This window comes from Podarcis gaigeae (assembly GCF_964106915.1).
Source record: "Podarcis gaigeae genome assembly, chromosome: 10".
In the NCBI taxonomy this organism is placed as follows: Eukaryota; Metazoa; Chordata; class Lepidosauria; order Squamata; family Lacertidae; genus Podarcis; species Podarcis gaigeae.
The window spans coordinates 72464481-72482277 of NC_139686.1; the positions used below are offsets into that span (position 1 = coordinate 72464481).

Sequence of the window (17797 nt, forward strand, 5' to 3'; positions counted from 1 at the left end):
GCAGCTAACACAGTGAGCCCATCTTCTGTTGAACCTTTCACACTGCTATCATCACTCAAATACTATTGCTGATGGCTTCCAGAGCCCTTCCTGATCACGAGGCTTCAGCTCCACAGCCCATTTTGCCCGTCAATGCCAAGGTCATGGGCCTGTACATAAAGCATATAAGCAGCCTGGATTTCTGATTAGATCCAGCCAAGGGTGGGGCTTTTTTGTTTTTTTGTTTTAGCTTTTGTAATTGCTCCCTCCTGAAAAGGTACTGCCTTTCAGCCAAGAAAACAATCATTAGTTTATTAACCAGCTTGTCCCAGGTGATGCGAATATCACAAGCAGGAGTGTGTGTCCATGTTAATTATCAAGTGTTAACAGGCCAAGATGGCACCTAGCCAAGCTGCTGCAGGAGAAACTGTGATCTCCACTAGAAGAGGAATATAGATCTCTCTCTCTCTCTCTCTCTCTCTCTCTCTTTCTCTCTCTCCTTTTGAGAAATAGGTGTGGCCATTTAGATGAGCTTCTTGGGTAGTACATTTGAATAGGTAGCCAGGGGCAAGGAATGAGAAGGCAAAAGGCACACTGGGTGATGCTTTCTTGGTCTTTGTCTCACAGAAAACCAACTCTCTTATGACAGAGTTTTCAGGGTGGAAAGAATCCCATTCTGTGGCGAGGCAGAGCTCTGGCTGGATGCAAGGTTATGCTATAGGAACACACAGTTCAGATGTTACTTCAGCAATAAACAAACTGAGACTTTGCCCTATAGAGCATCACCAGCTGCACCCCAATTTTAGCCCCACCTGCTTCATCATTTAAAGGGGCACCACCCACTCCAGTAGTCCTGGTCTCACTGGTGTTCTGCAAGCCAGGCAGCCCTGTTTAGGGATCCTTTTAATGTTTAATAGACTATTGTATTTTAATATTTTGTTGGAAGCCGCCCAGAGTGGCTGGGGAAACGCAGCCAGATGGGCAGGGTATAAATAATATATGATTATTATTATTATTATTATTATTATTATTATTATTATTATTCTGTGACACCAAGTCCACAAGGTTTTTGAAAGGCCCTCCACAATTAAACAAATTGGGGGTGGGGGAATGAGAGAAAATGCATCCTAAAACAAAAACCAGATCATTATGTCACATGAAAACCTGAGGGAAAGTTGTAGGGATTTTCCCACCCGCAAAATAATGATAGTCCTAAGACATGTATCTAAGGGGATGAGAAACCCTAATAAGTACCCTAATGACATACCGGTGATCAAGTATATTTAACACAAGCCACAGGATTACAGAAGTTGAAGGATTCCCATACAGGATGAAAGGGCTGCACATGGCTGTGTCCTCATTCACAGCTTCAAATTGCTCAAGGCCAGTTTCAAGCACAAATCATAAACTGCATTTTGTATTTCACTGATAATCACAATTATTAATGGTGATGATTGTCACACTACAAAACAATAAATAATCTTAAGTGATTCGAGAACATGACTTTAAACACACAAATACAACCTTTGACAGTAGTTCATGCACATGCTTAATTTCAAGTCCCAAGCGGTCCCCTTGCACAGATGTTAATAAAGAAAATAGCTCATTAGCTTATCTATTGCAAGAACATCTGGTATATAATAAAAATGCAACACTAGATTCCTAGTGAATTTCTTTCCTGTGGTACATGCATATAACAATGCTGAGAGACAGAGATCCTCTGACTTTGGACGTAGTTTGATTAGAAGCTGTGAACCACATACAACCTTCATTATTCCAGGAAGCTGGAAATAGAGTCAGCTACTGTAATACCAGATTAAATATATATTTAGTCAGTTCCTGAACGAGGCAGCGGCATCATCTACTATTGCTGTTGGATATATGCAAAGATAATGCTCTAATCCTAATTAAGCACTCCAGGATCATACCATTGATTGTGCCACAAGAAGCTAGCTAGATTTAAAATAGCAGAGGGGATACTAGAATCTCATACACTGAATTTAAACCACTCAAGCCTCATATTTAGGCAGCTAAATCCCATTTTGTGCTATAACCATATATTTTAATACAAACAAGCACAAATCCCAAACTTACTCAAACTTCTTTTTTACACACTCCTTTCCCCCAGAAAGCCAGTGCCTTTTTACACTATCTCTTTGCAATTGCTAAGTTCTATTAATTCTGAACATGCTACAAACCATTGGAATATTCTGTGCAGATCTGAGATATCTTCCTCATCGTGCTGTTTTAGAATGATGACTTTAGTACAAATGGACAACAACCAGCAGTATCTCAAGCCTGGAACCATAATGGTTAGCAATAATAGTAGGGGCAGGGGTGCAGGGGTAGCACACAGCAATTATTATTATTGTTGTTGTTGTTGTTGTTAACTGTTACTATGCCTAATATTTCACTGACAAGATTATTTATTATCATGTTAAATTGATGGGTACATCCATGGCCTTTTTCAAGACAAATGTAGCCAGAATTAAATTGAAGCCTATTAATATTCCAAGATTATAGTTTTTACACTTCCTATAACCTATGGTCTCTTTGTTTTAACTAAAATACACACAGAGAGAGGGGGGGTGTATGGAGTGTCAGGGGAGGGATAGTACCTCTGATGGGGGACACGTCCTGCTGCTTCTGGGGTAGTTTGTCCACCTTTGGTCCCCACCCTGCACTCAGCTCTCACCTGTGGCTCCTAGAAGCCTTCAGCATGTGACAGCAGCCACCCCCCCAGGAATGGCTTCAACTGGCCTCTAAATCAGGTGAGGGCAGCCAATGGGTCTCAAACCCTTGGTGAGTTAGGGACCTCCCCTGTATGCAAAGACAGGCTCCAGTGGATTGGCTGGACGAGAACAATAGTGGGTCCAACAGTCAATACGGCAGTTTCTGCACATGCTGTAGACGAAAGTGAGAGGCAGATGGGGCTCGTCAACCTTTCCATCTAAGAGAAAGGAAAACTGATCCTAAACCTCTGCTGCCTTGTGGATTGTCTTCAGGTGAGAAAAAAGGCTCAAATCCTACATGAATCTAGAGTGGAGTCCCTAGGACGGTTTGATGGCACCTTGCATGCCTCCTTCCAGCTCCTCCTGCAGCCAAGCTAGTGCCAAACATATTGCTCTGCTTTCCTTTGGACCATATAAACAAGGCCAGGGGACAGTCTTGTCATCTGGGCAGCCAAGGACTTCCATACAGATTGCCCAGGCTTGGTCCCCAGAGAGGTCACTTCAGTGCTACTAATGTAGTAAAAACAATGCAGGGGTGGCAGCAGTTTTGTGTTACTGGTCTCTGCAACCACAGCAGGCGCTGCGATTCTCCAGTGGTTTGGCTTTTCCACCTGGAGGTGCACGGCATTGTCTCTCAAGTCCTATAGATACCAGCAACAACTAATACAGTATGAACAATACATACCAGTAATACTCACATTCAATCAGCACCAATTCAGGACAATAATTTTTATTGCTGCAAGCTGTTTTGAGGGGGCGGTGATGGGCTGAACAGTAGCTTACATTTCTAAAGCTAAAAATACATGCACTCCTTCATGCTGTGCATTCTCTTCCTGAGATGTATTAATATTGACTTTTAGTGGGATTCATGCTTTAAAACCGCACTGTGCCACAATACTAATCAGAATATAATTTACTGTGTCTTTATCGCAGACACCTTATTTGGCACGGACACTTACCCAGCAGCACACGGCCAACAAAATGATGTCAGCAACAGCTCATCATTTAAAGAGAAGACAAATGACCACATCTGATATCACGCATGGTTTCTTCTGTGATACATTACTATTCCCCTGCGTGTCATTTAACACAATAAATGTAATACATTTTATTTTATACATTCTTTCTACCCTCCGGGGAGATGTCTCTACTGCTGTGGGATTAAAATCCCAACACATCTAATAAAACAAAAAAACAAAAAGTGCTGCTTTGCCTGGAATTCAATCTTTTATTTTTATGGCATAGGAAAACCACAGTCTTCCGTCATTCCACATATGTCCATGTTAACTCTAGATGGTGGCACATTTCTTTGGTTTCATACACACAGAGATGAAGCACAAGGAATCTTTATGCAGGTGGCTTCATCGTCTGAGAAGGCTGGCCATGGGTGGCGAGGAGATTCACTTTCAAGCTATGGGTCATCTGCTCAGTCATTGTCTGTGGGCGAAGAGTTATAACTAAATCTTTCCGTAACACACTTCCAATTTGCAAAGTGAGAGTGTACAGTGGGCTCTATTATCTTAGCCCGTTTCAGTATTCCAGGTGTGTACAATGAGCATGGGGGGGGGGAGATTCCAGTCTCGTGCATTCACTAGAGAAGGTCGATACAGGGAGACCCTCTTACAGTTGCATGGGCAGAGGCTTGCATCAGATGTGATGAATTTATTTATATTTTTTATTAATTTATTATTATTATTATTATTATTATTATTATTATTATTATAAAATTTGTATACTACCCTTTATCCATATATCTCAGGGCCGTTCACAACATAAAATTACAATGTAAAAAACACAAAGTACACAATAAAAATAAGAACAAAAACAAACCACTACAGCAATACTGTTGCCACCCCCACCCCCACCCCCACCCCACCCCCCTCTCTCTCTGAATGCATGAACAGGACTCTTGTCATGGACCAAATTTCATCTTACCTTCTATATATGCAATCAGTCACTGTATTTTGCAGAAGTTGGACTCCTGCAGGTATTCGTAGTAGTAGCATTATCATTAGTATTGTTATTTTATCTATTACATGCCCTTCACCCTAAGGTCCCAAGGCGGGTTACAGCATTAAAAACAATATTAAAAGCAAAAGAAAAAACCCAAATCATTCCATACGATATAAGAACCAGGCCTTTATTGTGGTGGCACCGACCCTTTGGGTTTTCCTTCCATTGCATATTACACAGGCACCATCTGTGTTGCTTTTTTTGTGTGTGTGTGTCTAATGACCGTTCTCTTTCAACAAGCCTTTTAAGTGGATATCTAATTTAAACTGTTTTTATATTTATTTATTTATTTATTTATTCATTCATTCCTTCATTCATTACATTTTTGTGCCACCTTTACCTTCCAAGGAGCTCAAGGGGCTGCACACGGCTCTCCTCCCCCCGATTTCATCCTTACAACAACCCTGTGAGGAAGGCTAGGCTGAGAGGCAGTAACTGACTCCAAGGTCACCCAAGTGAGCTTCACACCCTGGTCTCCCAGGTCATAGTCCAACTCTATAACCATTATGCCACACTGGCTCTCTATATGTGGAATTGTTTTTAAATGTTTGTATTAAATTTATATATGGAATTTTTGTTTAGTTTTCATATTTGTTTTATGGCTGTCACCGTTTTACTTGTTTTATAATTGTATATTTCCTTGTTGTGCCCACCCTGGGACTGATGAAGGGTGGGTAAGAAATCTATTAAATAATATGTCTGTTTTTAGTTTAGATGGCCTCCATTTGGTTAAAGAGGCAATGACCCCAAATTTCTGGATTCGCTGTAATACTCAGCAGTTTGCTCAAGTGCTCAAAGTACTTGGCATGTATTGTTTTACCGACCCATACAACAGACCAGTAAGGTAGGTCACACGTAAAGGTAAAGGTAAAGGGACCCCTGACCATTGAGCCCAGTCGCGGACACTTTGATAAAAGGACAGAAATGGGTTTGTTTGTTTTAATGTTTTTGTTTATCTTTCAAAAACTGGCCCAACTCTGAGGGGAAAGTGGTAAGTGAAGGACTAAATGCATGCTTCAAACAGACTTCCTCAGTTCACAGGTGGAACCAAAAAAATTGCAACTGACAACTGAAAAGCAATTGTAAATCCATCTTCCCTGCATGGCCATCCATCAATTTAAAAACCTGATCCAAGCACATTTAAAACTGCTGTTCTTCCTTTCACATATGCACAGCAGCAGAGAGGCTCAAGAAGTGTTTTTAACAGGCACGTGTGATACCAATCCAAGATGCAATTAATTTCACTGGCCAGGTGTATGTCAAGGTTCCCTGTGCAACAGATTTAGGGATGGTGCAGGAGGTGAATTTGGTGAGACAAGGATTAGCAGAAACAAATCCTCTCAAGGGCTAAAGCTTGACTCTCCTGACTATGTGTTTGACGCAACAAGGCCCACATACCATGGAACCACGTCATATCTCTTAAGTCCACTTAGCTATTGAGAAGAGCAGCGTTCCTTCTCACACATATGCAAACACAATTGTACTCATGGTTTCCCCTTTCACATACAAATGATGAGAAACAATAGGCAATAAATCAGCATTAAATTTAAACACAGAGAATAAATCTCACTACTTTTATGATGCCGCGAGAATTAAATTTGAGTAAAGGTGGTCTAAGTTCTTCCTTCCACCATGAGATCTATCAAAGGAGACTAATAATTAGCCTTTAAAATTGAGTTTTCTCTCATTATATTACATTATGGATGTTCTCCTGCAGCTAAATTCCTGATATTTGCTCACAAGTGTGCCTCTGATTGCTTCTAAGTCTCCGCTGTGGCTATCACAAATTTAGAGGCTACTATACCCCCAAACAGCATTGGACCAGGAGTCCTGAAGTGCTGCCTTCTCCCATACAAATTTGTCCAATATTTTAAGAACTGTTCTGCTTGCTCACAAATGTTAGGTGGGTGAAGTCTGAGGAGAGGGACTTCCCTGTGGTAGTGCCCCATTTATGCAATGTCAGACATATCCAGGTGGTGCCATCATTGTTACAAGCCAGGATTGTATTTTACAGTAGCCATAAGTGAACAGACGCTTCATGCAGGTGAATGAGCAGAATGGTGTATAATTCTTCCTTTGTCGGCCTTTTTTTGTTTCCATGCTAACCATAAAGGAAGGAAAATCTATTCCTCCACTATCAGCATGGAAATTCAGAAGACTGCGGGGGCATTTGGTAGAAGTTTTCCTTTTATTGTAGAATCCTGAAAGGTTAGCAGCCCAGATTTCTGTTCCAGCCATGGAGAAGTGGAGTTGTATCCTCTACAGCCCTCATGAAACACTAGTCCCTTAGCAGACTGGTTTTAAAAACAAAACAAAACAGACTAGTAATTTTTGTGGACTTATTTACAAGGTTGGTTTCATGTATTTAGAAAGTTGGTTTAGGCACAAAGTTAAAATTATTTTATTTGCCCACCCAAAGAGAGACTTGCAGGCACGTTACTCCTCCCTGGTCCTTTCTGCTGCTATGCCACACTGAGCCAAGCCAAAGTTTGCTTTAGCGTGCCATCTGAACCAAGACTCGTGGTTAAGTTTTCACCACATTAATCACAAGCAGCGGCCAAAGGCTGTTCTCATGCTTGCTAGGAAACACAAAGGAACACACAGAGACACATATGGCTCCCTAAGCCATGTGATAACTGACCTGAACATGTGGAACTGTTAGCATAATTTCATCCACACATGAATATGAGCCAAGCACAATGATAATCTGCAGGGAATTATTTGTGGTGACTGATGCATGCAGTTTCTCCATGGGCCAGCCACACCCCAGTATCTCAGCTCTCCTATTGCTATGAAAGCAGTGTGACAGAATACCACCATGGGCTTCGTAAGCCTCCTCTTTTTTACTGTGTGTCAGGGCTTGCTTACATTCACAGTCATGGCTGACACAGCACACCAGCACAAACCAGGTACAGTCACGCTTCCCAAGTTACACACAGTCAGTTTTTTGCTGACTCCTAGGTAAGTTCAATTAGGTTTACTTTTGCAATCTGCCTTGAACTCCAAATAATGATGGTGAGGATTAACGGTCCTAATTCCCCAGGTCTCCAATCATCCTTACGAGAGAAGCAGGTATGACAGCACAATTTCACTCGTTCTATAAAAAGCTTCTGCTGCGTACGAAGCCGATGAATCAGGCTCCCCCCCCCCCCTTTCCAAAGATCATGGCTACACCATTTTCTGAGGCAAGAGAATAAAAGGCAACTGTGAAGTAGTAACTGGTGAGTACAATCAGAAACAAAGTGTTTAGTCCCTCTGGAGATGAGAGCCCAAGATAGTCATGTTCTTCCCTCAAGAGAAAGTTCAGTCAAATGAGAAACAGAACAAAATGACAATATTTGAAAACACCACAAAGTGGGTTCCTCTCTCTGATCTGGAAGGCTGTATCCTAGCAACAGAGCTCTTTTGTTTAAAGCTCTGGTACCACCCTCCTTCCTAAACTCTCCTTAACAACAACCACAGATTACCTACTCAAACAGCACTAAGTACACCTGTGGAACTACTATGAATATTGGCATCTGTTTCCTGCATCAGAAGGCAATGAGCCAAGCGGTTAGGGGAAGCGATATTCAGTAGCATTAGCCTGTAAACCAAAAATTGTTGTCTTTTTTGGCTAGAGGTCGGTTCTTCCCAGCCAAGCCAGTGAAAGGAAATCTCATCAGCAGACAAAATGAAATAAGGGCATGTGCACTGACTTCACTAGGTCCAAATGCACAAAAAGGATAATTGCTTAAAAACTCATTCTTCCAAACAGTGATTTTACCTACATTAAATCTATGTTAGGAAGGTGGCCCAAATCAATATTTGGAAACACTATAACTTATCACAGCCAATTATTGGTTACAAAGATGTTAATTGCACATTTTGTGTGTATGTGTAGGGCAGGGTATCAGGAAAAGGTATTCCTAACAATATTCTAATAAGCATATTTTGTGTGTAGCTTTAGAAATAGGCAATTGGATTGCTGTAATTAACTGCAAAAGCTTGTTGATTTGTTGATGTTATATAATGTCAATCTCTTTCATAAACTCATTAGAATCTTTGTAAATAAATAGTGAAATTTATGCAAAAAGCAAGCAAATCTGGTTGTTGCTTCTTCTTACCATCCCAGGGAGTAATCCAATCAAAGGATTATTGTTACCAAATAGTATTCTGGAATAAGGGTAACCAAATTAAAACATGTCAGAACAGAACCATGCTCTTGTGCCATTCAGTTGAGCGGTCGCTTATTCAGCAATCAATTAACCTGAGATAGCATTTCTTCCAGTCTTTGGATTGCATGCTCAAGGAACAAACCAGCTGTTTAATCTGACAGGGAATCAACGACTCCTACCAAGATAAAGGTGTCTAGATTTTAAGGTGCATGACTCCACCCAGAAGATGCACTTTGCCTGCCTTTTGGTTAATTGGTCCATATCAATACCTCTGTATTATGTTCAGTTTTTACTTATATCCAGATCATCACTGATTTGTTAAGGAAATCTACTGCCTCACCTGGATCCAAAGAAAAGAAGTAGGTTGGGTAGATTCCCATTGACAGCCCCAACACCGTAGAAGGGGGAAAAATAAATGAACATTGTGAAGGCCTACAGGACAAGTCATAGGGAGGAACAACTATCGTCTGTCACCACTTTCTGCTGCCTACCTGTGAATTAGAAGCAAAACTACCACAACCGCCTTGCTTTCAAACCTAGCCCACAAAAGTAATGCAAGCAAATACTATGGGGAAAAAATAGTACTCAGTGTTGATTAAAGTTCCAGGACAATTAACAGAATCACTCTCCTTCTGTCTTCCAACAGATTGTCAACCAGTGTCACCAAGACAGTTTCAATCAGGAACCAGCCCAAAACTCAGACAAGGATTTAGATAATCTGCCACACAACTGCTTGCTTGATTAACTACCTTCCCGAGAATAGCAAATTGCAAACCGTTCTACGTAACTTGTTGGGCTGGGTGATATCTGGTTTTCAACATCATGTTATATCACCAGCTAAACATTGTGATATACCGATATATCACAATGTCTGAAATAAGGCTGGAGCTATGTAGGGGCATTGGCTGGCTTCATTGTTTTTCCCCCATTGTGATTTTTGCATAGCTCTCGCATGCACACACACACACACACACACACACAGATCATTATTTGCAATATATAAATAAAGCAAAATCATGATACAGACTTCAAACCAGTTTGGGACAATAATACACAACATGATTTGCAATATATTGCTGGGTCAAAAATTATGAAACTGATATCACTAGGCCAGCTTACTCAGTCATCAAGAATGGAAACACATCCAAGGATCTACAATGAAGGAAGGAAGGCTTGGAACATCTCCAGTATGTTAAATGCAGTAACTCGATAGTGTGACCTGGGAGTTTGATGGGTGTGGGTGTGGGTGTGGCTGGAATGTGGTTTGTTTGGTTGTTGTTGTTGTTTTGCTTTTGTTGTTTTTAAGGGATGGCATCCAATTTCGTTGCACTTGTGCAATGTTGCACTTGTGTAATGACAATAAAGAATCTATCTATCTATCTATCTATGATGCCTACATGAGAACACTGTCAAGGAATTTTATTAGCTAAGTGTCCCAAACAGAAGTTACTGAGAGTCACAGATATTCCTAGTCCGAAGCAGAGGAACTCAGTTGACAGAACCCTCCCACTACCTGGAAAAGGCTCTGACAAATGGCACAATGTAAAGGCAGCATGTTCTCTTTGCCACCATAATCAGCACAACACAGGCTTCCAAATGGGCTTTTAACTTGATCCTATCCAGCGAAAGAGGGTTTAAGGGCTACTGTATCAATATCCCCAGCAACCATCTAGATCCCCATCTGGTCTATCACTCTCTAGAGATAGGCGATACTAACTATTCCTCCACACCTGAAGAAGCTCCAGGTAAAGCCTGAATTATCTGTCTATAACAAGGGAGCTATATTATGCTCATCTGCTTGTTAAATCTCCAGAAGATGTGCTTCAATAACACTAAAGCAACATTTTTGGCTTCCAATGAACAAAGAAAATGATCATTGAAGGTAATACTTGTACTTCTGTGTAGAAAGCATGGGCATGGCATATACTGATATGTCATGCCCACAACTGAAATGCCTTCCAGAAGGTGAGTTTCCTGCAGGGAATCCAGCAACACTCAACCCATTGCTTCTGAATGATTTCAAATGGGCTGGTGTCATCTGCATAGCCATGCAACTTGTGAAGATGGACATTTTGTATATATTCCATTAGAGGACATCAGCAATATGCTGATAGGACTGCACTCTATGGAATAGGTTTGGCCAGGGAAGAATCTCTCTAGTCTTCTCCAATAATATAATGCTTCCAAGAAAAAGGGTGGCTGTATAATGCCCTGTGCTATTATGGGGCTGCTCCACTCTAGTATCTCCCAGTCGCCCTACAGCAGTGGTACTTGGGCTGTGGGAGACACCACAGCAAATAGGCCTTATGGTAGTATTCAACTTTCACAAGGAGGTAGAATATTTTCCCAAGTCCTGTTCCCTCCTACTAGGAGGGAATTGTTGTATTATATCAATATTTCTTTAAGATATAGAAGACTTACAAATAGTTTTGGAAACCCCATGCTCAGTAACATGCCCAAATTCACATGAAAATCAGTGGCACATGAATTAGCTGAAAGCCAGAGAACAAAGTGCTGCACTGGGCAGTCTCTCAGCATTTCTCTTTTCATAGGAATAGTCTTTATACCACATGTTTCATTGGCAACCAAAAAAATTCAGGGTTGTCATCAGGGTATATTAAGGATTCAAATGATCCATTTGATTCAGCAGGACAAATTAAGAAGTGGATTCAAATGATCACATTTATAGGAATAAAACATCAATTCAAAAGAAATTCAACCAGAAGACGACAATCAGGTTTTTGGTATAATGTAATTTCCACTTAAGGCAACAAATTATGTTGACCAACAAAGGAATGGTTTAAAGAGTAATTGACGATACTAGTCCAGGAACAGATTTAAACATTTTGCAGGAAAAGTTGCCTAAAGCAACAGGTGATAGTAACCAAGATCAAGATGCTTAGTACAAGAAGCATCAAGAATTTTGCAAAGAAGAAAAGAGCACAGCTGGTATTTATAAGGGCATGATTCACATGATACAGAGATGCTGTTCTCACACAGAGGGTTTCCATAAGCCTCGAAAGCCTGTACACAGACACACACACTTAATATGCAACAGGCAACATGAGGTCTCTTCACCTCTTCCATGTCTCCATCCATTCATCCTTCTCTGCCCCTTTACTCATGCTCCTGTTGGGTCCTATAGGTATCCTCTGTGAATAGGTGCTACACCTGTGCTCTGTGGATCATGCCCTAAGTAATAATAGAAACCAGACTTCCGTATCTGAAATTTATAACTATTCTATCTGCAACCCTCCACCGATCACCCTAATTCAAATAAATACTTTGGTCAGGGAGGGGGGGAAAGTCGTCAGAAGGAGAATACAATGATCAAAGTTCTAGCCAAGTAAAAACTTATAATGATTGATTAATGGAAAACAGCACTTGTACTCAGAATGCCAGGAGTATTCCGGCTCCAATTATAAAGAATGGGCTGAGACTGCAATAGCCTTTCGCCTACCTGCTTGGTCCTTAGCAACCAGTAGGGGACTTGCTTCATTGTTTTAAAGAGAACTTGCTTTCATGTAATATATTTAGGAATTGGGTATAAACTTTTATTCTTACTGATTACTGCATTACTAGCTGATCTAGACAGGGTTGTTGTTTTTTAATTATCCTTTAGCAAGTGAGATTATTTGAGAGAAGGAAAGGACAGTGTAGCTACACATTCACACATTCTAAGTTAGATAGAAGAGTCATAGACATAGCAGCAATATAAGAATCAAGAGGTGGAAAGACACCTTGGCAGCCTAATTTCTTGTTAGTGAAAATGAGGCTGGCAAAGTCCCAGGCACCTCAATATTTCAATGTTTGCTGCAAGAATAATACACTTCCCTCCCCCTAAAAAATATCCTTTCATGGGTATCAGTGCAGTTCAACAGTAATTTTTAAAAATACCCCAATGACAAAAAATTGGTTTATTTAATATTTTGCAATGTTTACATTATCTGCTAATATTAGTATATGTAAAAAGCTGTACACAAATGAAGGTGCAAAAATTCCAATATTCAGCTTCCTTTGGTCATTTTCTTAAAAATGAACATAGTGCTCTTTAAACACATCTAGTCCACACACCCCCATATGACACATACAAAGCAACAGGCTTGTAGTAATAATTGCAGCCAACAAAAGTATAAGTTATTGATTGGCATATTAGGCACCCAACTCATGATTGTTAATTTTAACTTCCATTAAAATTTTAACTATATTTTATAAAAAGTTAACTACACTTTAACTACAGTGGTTTATGCTTCCTATGCTTCAAGCTACAAGTGGCACTTAAAATAGGTTGGTGGGAGAAATCTACGAAGGCGACACGGACACTGTACACCCAGCTCCAAACGTGTTGCATCTTCTGGCTATTCTGCCTCTTGTACATGGAAGCCCTCTTCCCTGAATAACTGCTACAGTAAATGATAATTTCTACAAAGTAAAGCATGTGGGAAAGTTATGAAACACACATGTGTTCAACAATTTACCATTCATTAAAGGCTATTTTAAAGTATTTGAAATAGAACTTTGATACCCACGACATGTGGTGGGTGATCCAATATTTCATTGATGGTAAGGTATCTTAAACAGTTATACTGTTAAGTACACAATGAATCACTTAGTCCTAAGCACATCTACTATGATGTAAGTCTTACTGAACTCAGATATTTCTACCGTTAGTATGTTTAGGCCACTGTATTTTATGCTGAACATTCCAAACATTTAGCTTGAATTGGGAACAGTAAAATAATACCACCCTCTCAAGCTGATTGCTAAAAGGGAGATTCCTTCAAGACCTTGTGTTCTATACTTTAATACCTGAGCAAATGGTGTGTAAAATTCTCCCAATTTCAGAACAGAATGTTTTTAATTTGATTTATTTAGTCTGAATGGATCCTGAAAATAGGAAGCAACAAGGTATGCCTCATACTCATTTTCAGATTGGCTTTTAAAAATAACATTAAATAGGGATGGTATGTTTTAAAAAAAGAAAGAAAAGAAAAAACACAAGCACACCTAGACATAAGGCTCAATGAAATTCAAATAATTCCATCCTCAGTTCATGAAACATACCACACAATCATCACTGCTTGGACAAAACATTCAAATTAATGCTCTAAACGAAAAGGGATTCTTTTCATTTTAAAACCATGAGACAATACAAAATATTTTGGGACATAACACCCATCTGAAATGTGTAAAAGAGCACATTCCATCTCATTTTAAAACCTCTTTTTTAACACAAGGCAATGCTGTGCTTGTTTTCTGCTAGAACAATTTATAAATAGTTACATATGCAGTATCTCCAAGTTTAGCTTGCATATCATTCTAGAAATCTGACAAGTTCATACTGAATAGTGTTGCCTATATATATGTTCTGTTGTGCGTATGGTAAAAATGCCAGTAATTGTTTGTTAGTTTGTTTTTTAAATCATACTAGATGAAGAATTACCATTGGGAGACAAAGTACAACAATTTTAATCAATAGGTGTTGATAAAATATTTACTTATTTAAAATGCATTTTAAAACATGCATGTAGCCATGAAACAAGCATATTAAAGAACATTTACTCGTAGGAAATTTATAAGGTAAAAGATTAACAACAAAAAGTAGGCATTTCTAAACAGCTGATTATTATTAAATATATATTCCTGAAAATTCAGAAGGTTTTTCCCCCTCCCCTAAATGCTGTACTTGTAAATTATATATCATTTTGAAAGAATGAACAAATGAAAGACCCTCCCAAATACGAGGATGAAAAGGTCCAGGGATTGTTTTGCTTTTAGTTGCAATTATTATTTGGAACCAGCTCATCAAAAGATTTTGGCTTGTTGGCCTCTGCTTTCTGGTTTAACTACATCTGCATTTAATTCTTTACTTGGCAACATCCTGGATTTGATTTGTCTTTTGTTTCCTTCCTGTACTAGAAGAGGGGATTTCTAGTTATTATTATAAACAATCTAACACATCTTCAAGCAGCACCTGTAACTTCCCTTTTCCTTTTTTAAATAGGCATCTTTCAGCTTTCCTGCTGGTTTATTCCCCAGCCAAAACCTCATTTCTCTGCCTTGAAACAAAGGAATATTCTTGCAGGATACTTTGGAAATGAAACAGCCTGTGTTGTGGACAGAATCCATAAGGTCTACAGTTCTTCTTTCTGTTCAAAGAAGCAACTGCCTTAAGAGACTGTAACACCAAGCCAATTTGTTTCTTCTGTTCAGCTCCCTCTCTTGAGCAGCTTTTTTGCATCTCTGGTCCTTGCTCCCATTTTTCTTTCCTCTAACCATAAATGCAGCGGCCAAGTAATCAGCCTGGCTTAGACACACATTTCTGCACAGTGCAAGTCCCATTAAAGTTTTAGGCATTCAACAGCAGATGACAGGATACATCTGTGGTAAACCCAAACACTAACCCTCCCACTAAACCAAACAAAAGTAGGGATGGAAAATTATGACAATTTTTTTTTCAGGCTGGGCAGTTTTGCTTTTGGAGGATGCTTTTGCTTCAGAATGGCAAAGAGCCAGCTCAAGGAAATGTGATGGTAATTATGGTGGAATCCACCAGCTTGAGCAAAGCTTCATTTAACCATTCTAAAAAGGTGAGATTCCTAGCCCAGCTCTCTCCCTTAACTTTCTCCTTCTAGCCAGGAGCCCAGCCCCTTTTGAGCTTACACTCCGGGAGAGGAAGCACAGAGAGAGATCTGAACCTCACTGAACCAGCTAGCTAATTGGTGAACTGCACTTAGAACAATCCCTGTAAAGTCCTCCTTCCACACCAACTGAACCAGCACAGTACACTTTCTATTTTCCAAGAATGCAGGCTGCTAGCATTGCTCTCTCTCTCTGTGTGTGTGTGTGTCCCCGTCCGTGTGTTTTACCTCTGCATAAAATGTGTTACAGTGAGTCATTCACACTAAGATGCTTAATGATGGTGGCTGCCTGGATTTAAGAACTCAAGTGTTTCTGAGGCAACACAGACCAGTCACCTCAATTCTTACTTTAACTCTCCCTGGCAAAAAAAAAATCAGACATTGGCCTATTTATTTATTTTCTGCCTTCCTTTCTTGATGTGAACCTCTTGCCCTGCTCTGGGCAAGTTTTCTGCTAATCACTGCCTGCTGCTTTCAAGATGCTATCCTGCACTCGTGCAAGGCAGCAAACGGAAAGCAGACCATAATTAGCAGCACTCGCCGATGCATCGCCTAACGAGATCATCGCTAAATCTGAGAACACCCAGCTACCTCGCCTAGCCTGTTAGAACGGGGGAAAGGGAGAGGGGAGCGGAACCCACCAACTGCTCTGGCTTTGCACATGCGTGGATGCTTGCAAAGCCCCCCACACCGGCGCAAAAGCAACCCTGGAACTGTCACAACATTCATGTCACCCCCGGGAAGCACTCAGGTTACAATGCGCCTTAGAAAACTTAAACGTTGCGCCGTGACTTCGGCTTCAGGGCCTTTCAGGAGAATGCATTTCTCTAGACAACACAGGCACGCTTTCCTTTCAAATGCTGCTTTCTCCTTTTTTTGCCCCAAATCTCCACGAGGTCAAAACAGCCATTCAAGTCCCAGCGGTGGCGAGGAAACTAGAAACTTTCCTCTAAGCCCGTCTGTTTGGAGATGCTGTGGATCCCTGGCCGGAGTCTCCCGGGCTGGGCTGGGCTCCGGCGGGCAGCGCAGGGCAGCAGCCGCCGCCGCAGGCCCCTCAGCCCAGCCCGGAGCCGGCAGCCTACCAGTTGCTACTCTTCTCCAGCTGAGGGATCCCGCCTCGCTCCGCATCCGGCTCCTGCTCCTCCCGGTTCCCTTCCTCGGGCGAAATCTCCTCCGCCCTGCCTGGCTCGACTTCTCTCTGCCATGCAAGGAGACGGGGGGGGGGGACCCTGCCGGACTCAGGTGGGACTTACGTGGTGGCAGAAGGGAAGGGCCCGTCGGCGGAGAGGTTTATCACCAAGGACTGCAAAAGGGTCAGGGTGAAAAAGAGCCACCAGCCAGCAGCCATCTTCCTGATCGAAGATCGATGCCCCCTTGCCCACAAGTGCCGGAGAAAAGGAGGAGGAGGAGGAGGATAGAAGAAGAAGAAGGATGTGGATGATGATGATGATGATGATGACAGTGGTGAAGTTAAAAAAATAAGAATCGGGGCGAGCGCGGGAGGAATAAGACTAATCAATCAATCTCCCTCTCTCTCCTCTTCTGCGCGAAGCCACAGGCAGCTTCCGAAAGAAGCAGGCGGCGGCTCCTCGGGGGCGGAGAGGCGGAGGGAAGCGGCCGCGCTGGGCGGGTGGAGGCGGGAAGCGGGAGACGCAGCCAGAGGCCGGCGGGCGAGAGAGAGAGAGAGAGAGCGGCTCTCGCTACTCGGGCGGCGGCAGCTTCTGCGCGCTGTGATCCGCCGCCATCGGGGCTACTTTTGTAACAGATCCCGGCTCCCTCCCTCCCTCGCGCGCGCGCGCCTGGCTCTTTCGGGGTGGGTTTGTGCGCGCGCGCGCGCGTCTCCTCCCCTGATTTATGCCCCCGATTGCAGGCAGGCAGGCGGGGGGGGAGGGGGAGAGGGCGGGAGGGGCGAAGGGAGAGGTTGGCGTCCGGGGGCGGGCGGGGGGAGTCCTCCTGGTCGGGAGAGGAGCTTCGCCATACAAGGGAATCAAGGGAAACTCCCCAAGTTCGGGGTCTGGTCTTCCCCGAGGTGCGAACAGGGCGGGGCGGGGTCTGGTCGAGGCTGCTGCAGCCGGCATGTCAAGGTGCTGCTTCTTCTTCTTGTTGTTGTTCTCGTCGTCACTATCATTACCGAATATATGCCGCCCGAAGATCGCAGGGCGCTTCACAACATAAAAATGCAAAAGTTTGATCCATGCCGAAGTCTGGCTGCCAGGCAGGTAATAGAGGGACTTGCGAGCGCAGACAGGCGCCCTTCGGTTCTGGAGTTGCAATGGGT

At 42.0% G+C, this 17797-nt stretch overlaps 1 protein-coding gene across 6 annotated transcripts in view; it reads right to left on the reverse strand.

Annotated features, from left to right (window-relative positions):
* Window positions 1–17307, reverse strand: part of CACNA2D1 (calcium voltage-gated channel auxiliary subunit alpha2delta 1) — a 399180-nt gene extending 381873 nt beyond the window's left edge. For 5 of the 6 annotated variants that reach the window (XM_083701346.1, XM_083701345.1, XM_083701344.1 and 2 more), the window contains exon 1: window positions 16773–17301. In XM_083701346.1, the coding sequence (XP_083557472.1) occupies window positions 16773–16867 (95 nt within the window). In that variant the 5' untranslated portion in view covers window positions 16868–17301. Of the gene's footprint in view, window positions 1–16772 lie in introns of all 6 variants that reach the window. The other variant, XM_083701347.1, reaches the window with a different exon arrangement.
* Between the last annotated feature and the right edge of the window lie 490 nt (window positions 17308–17797).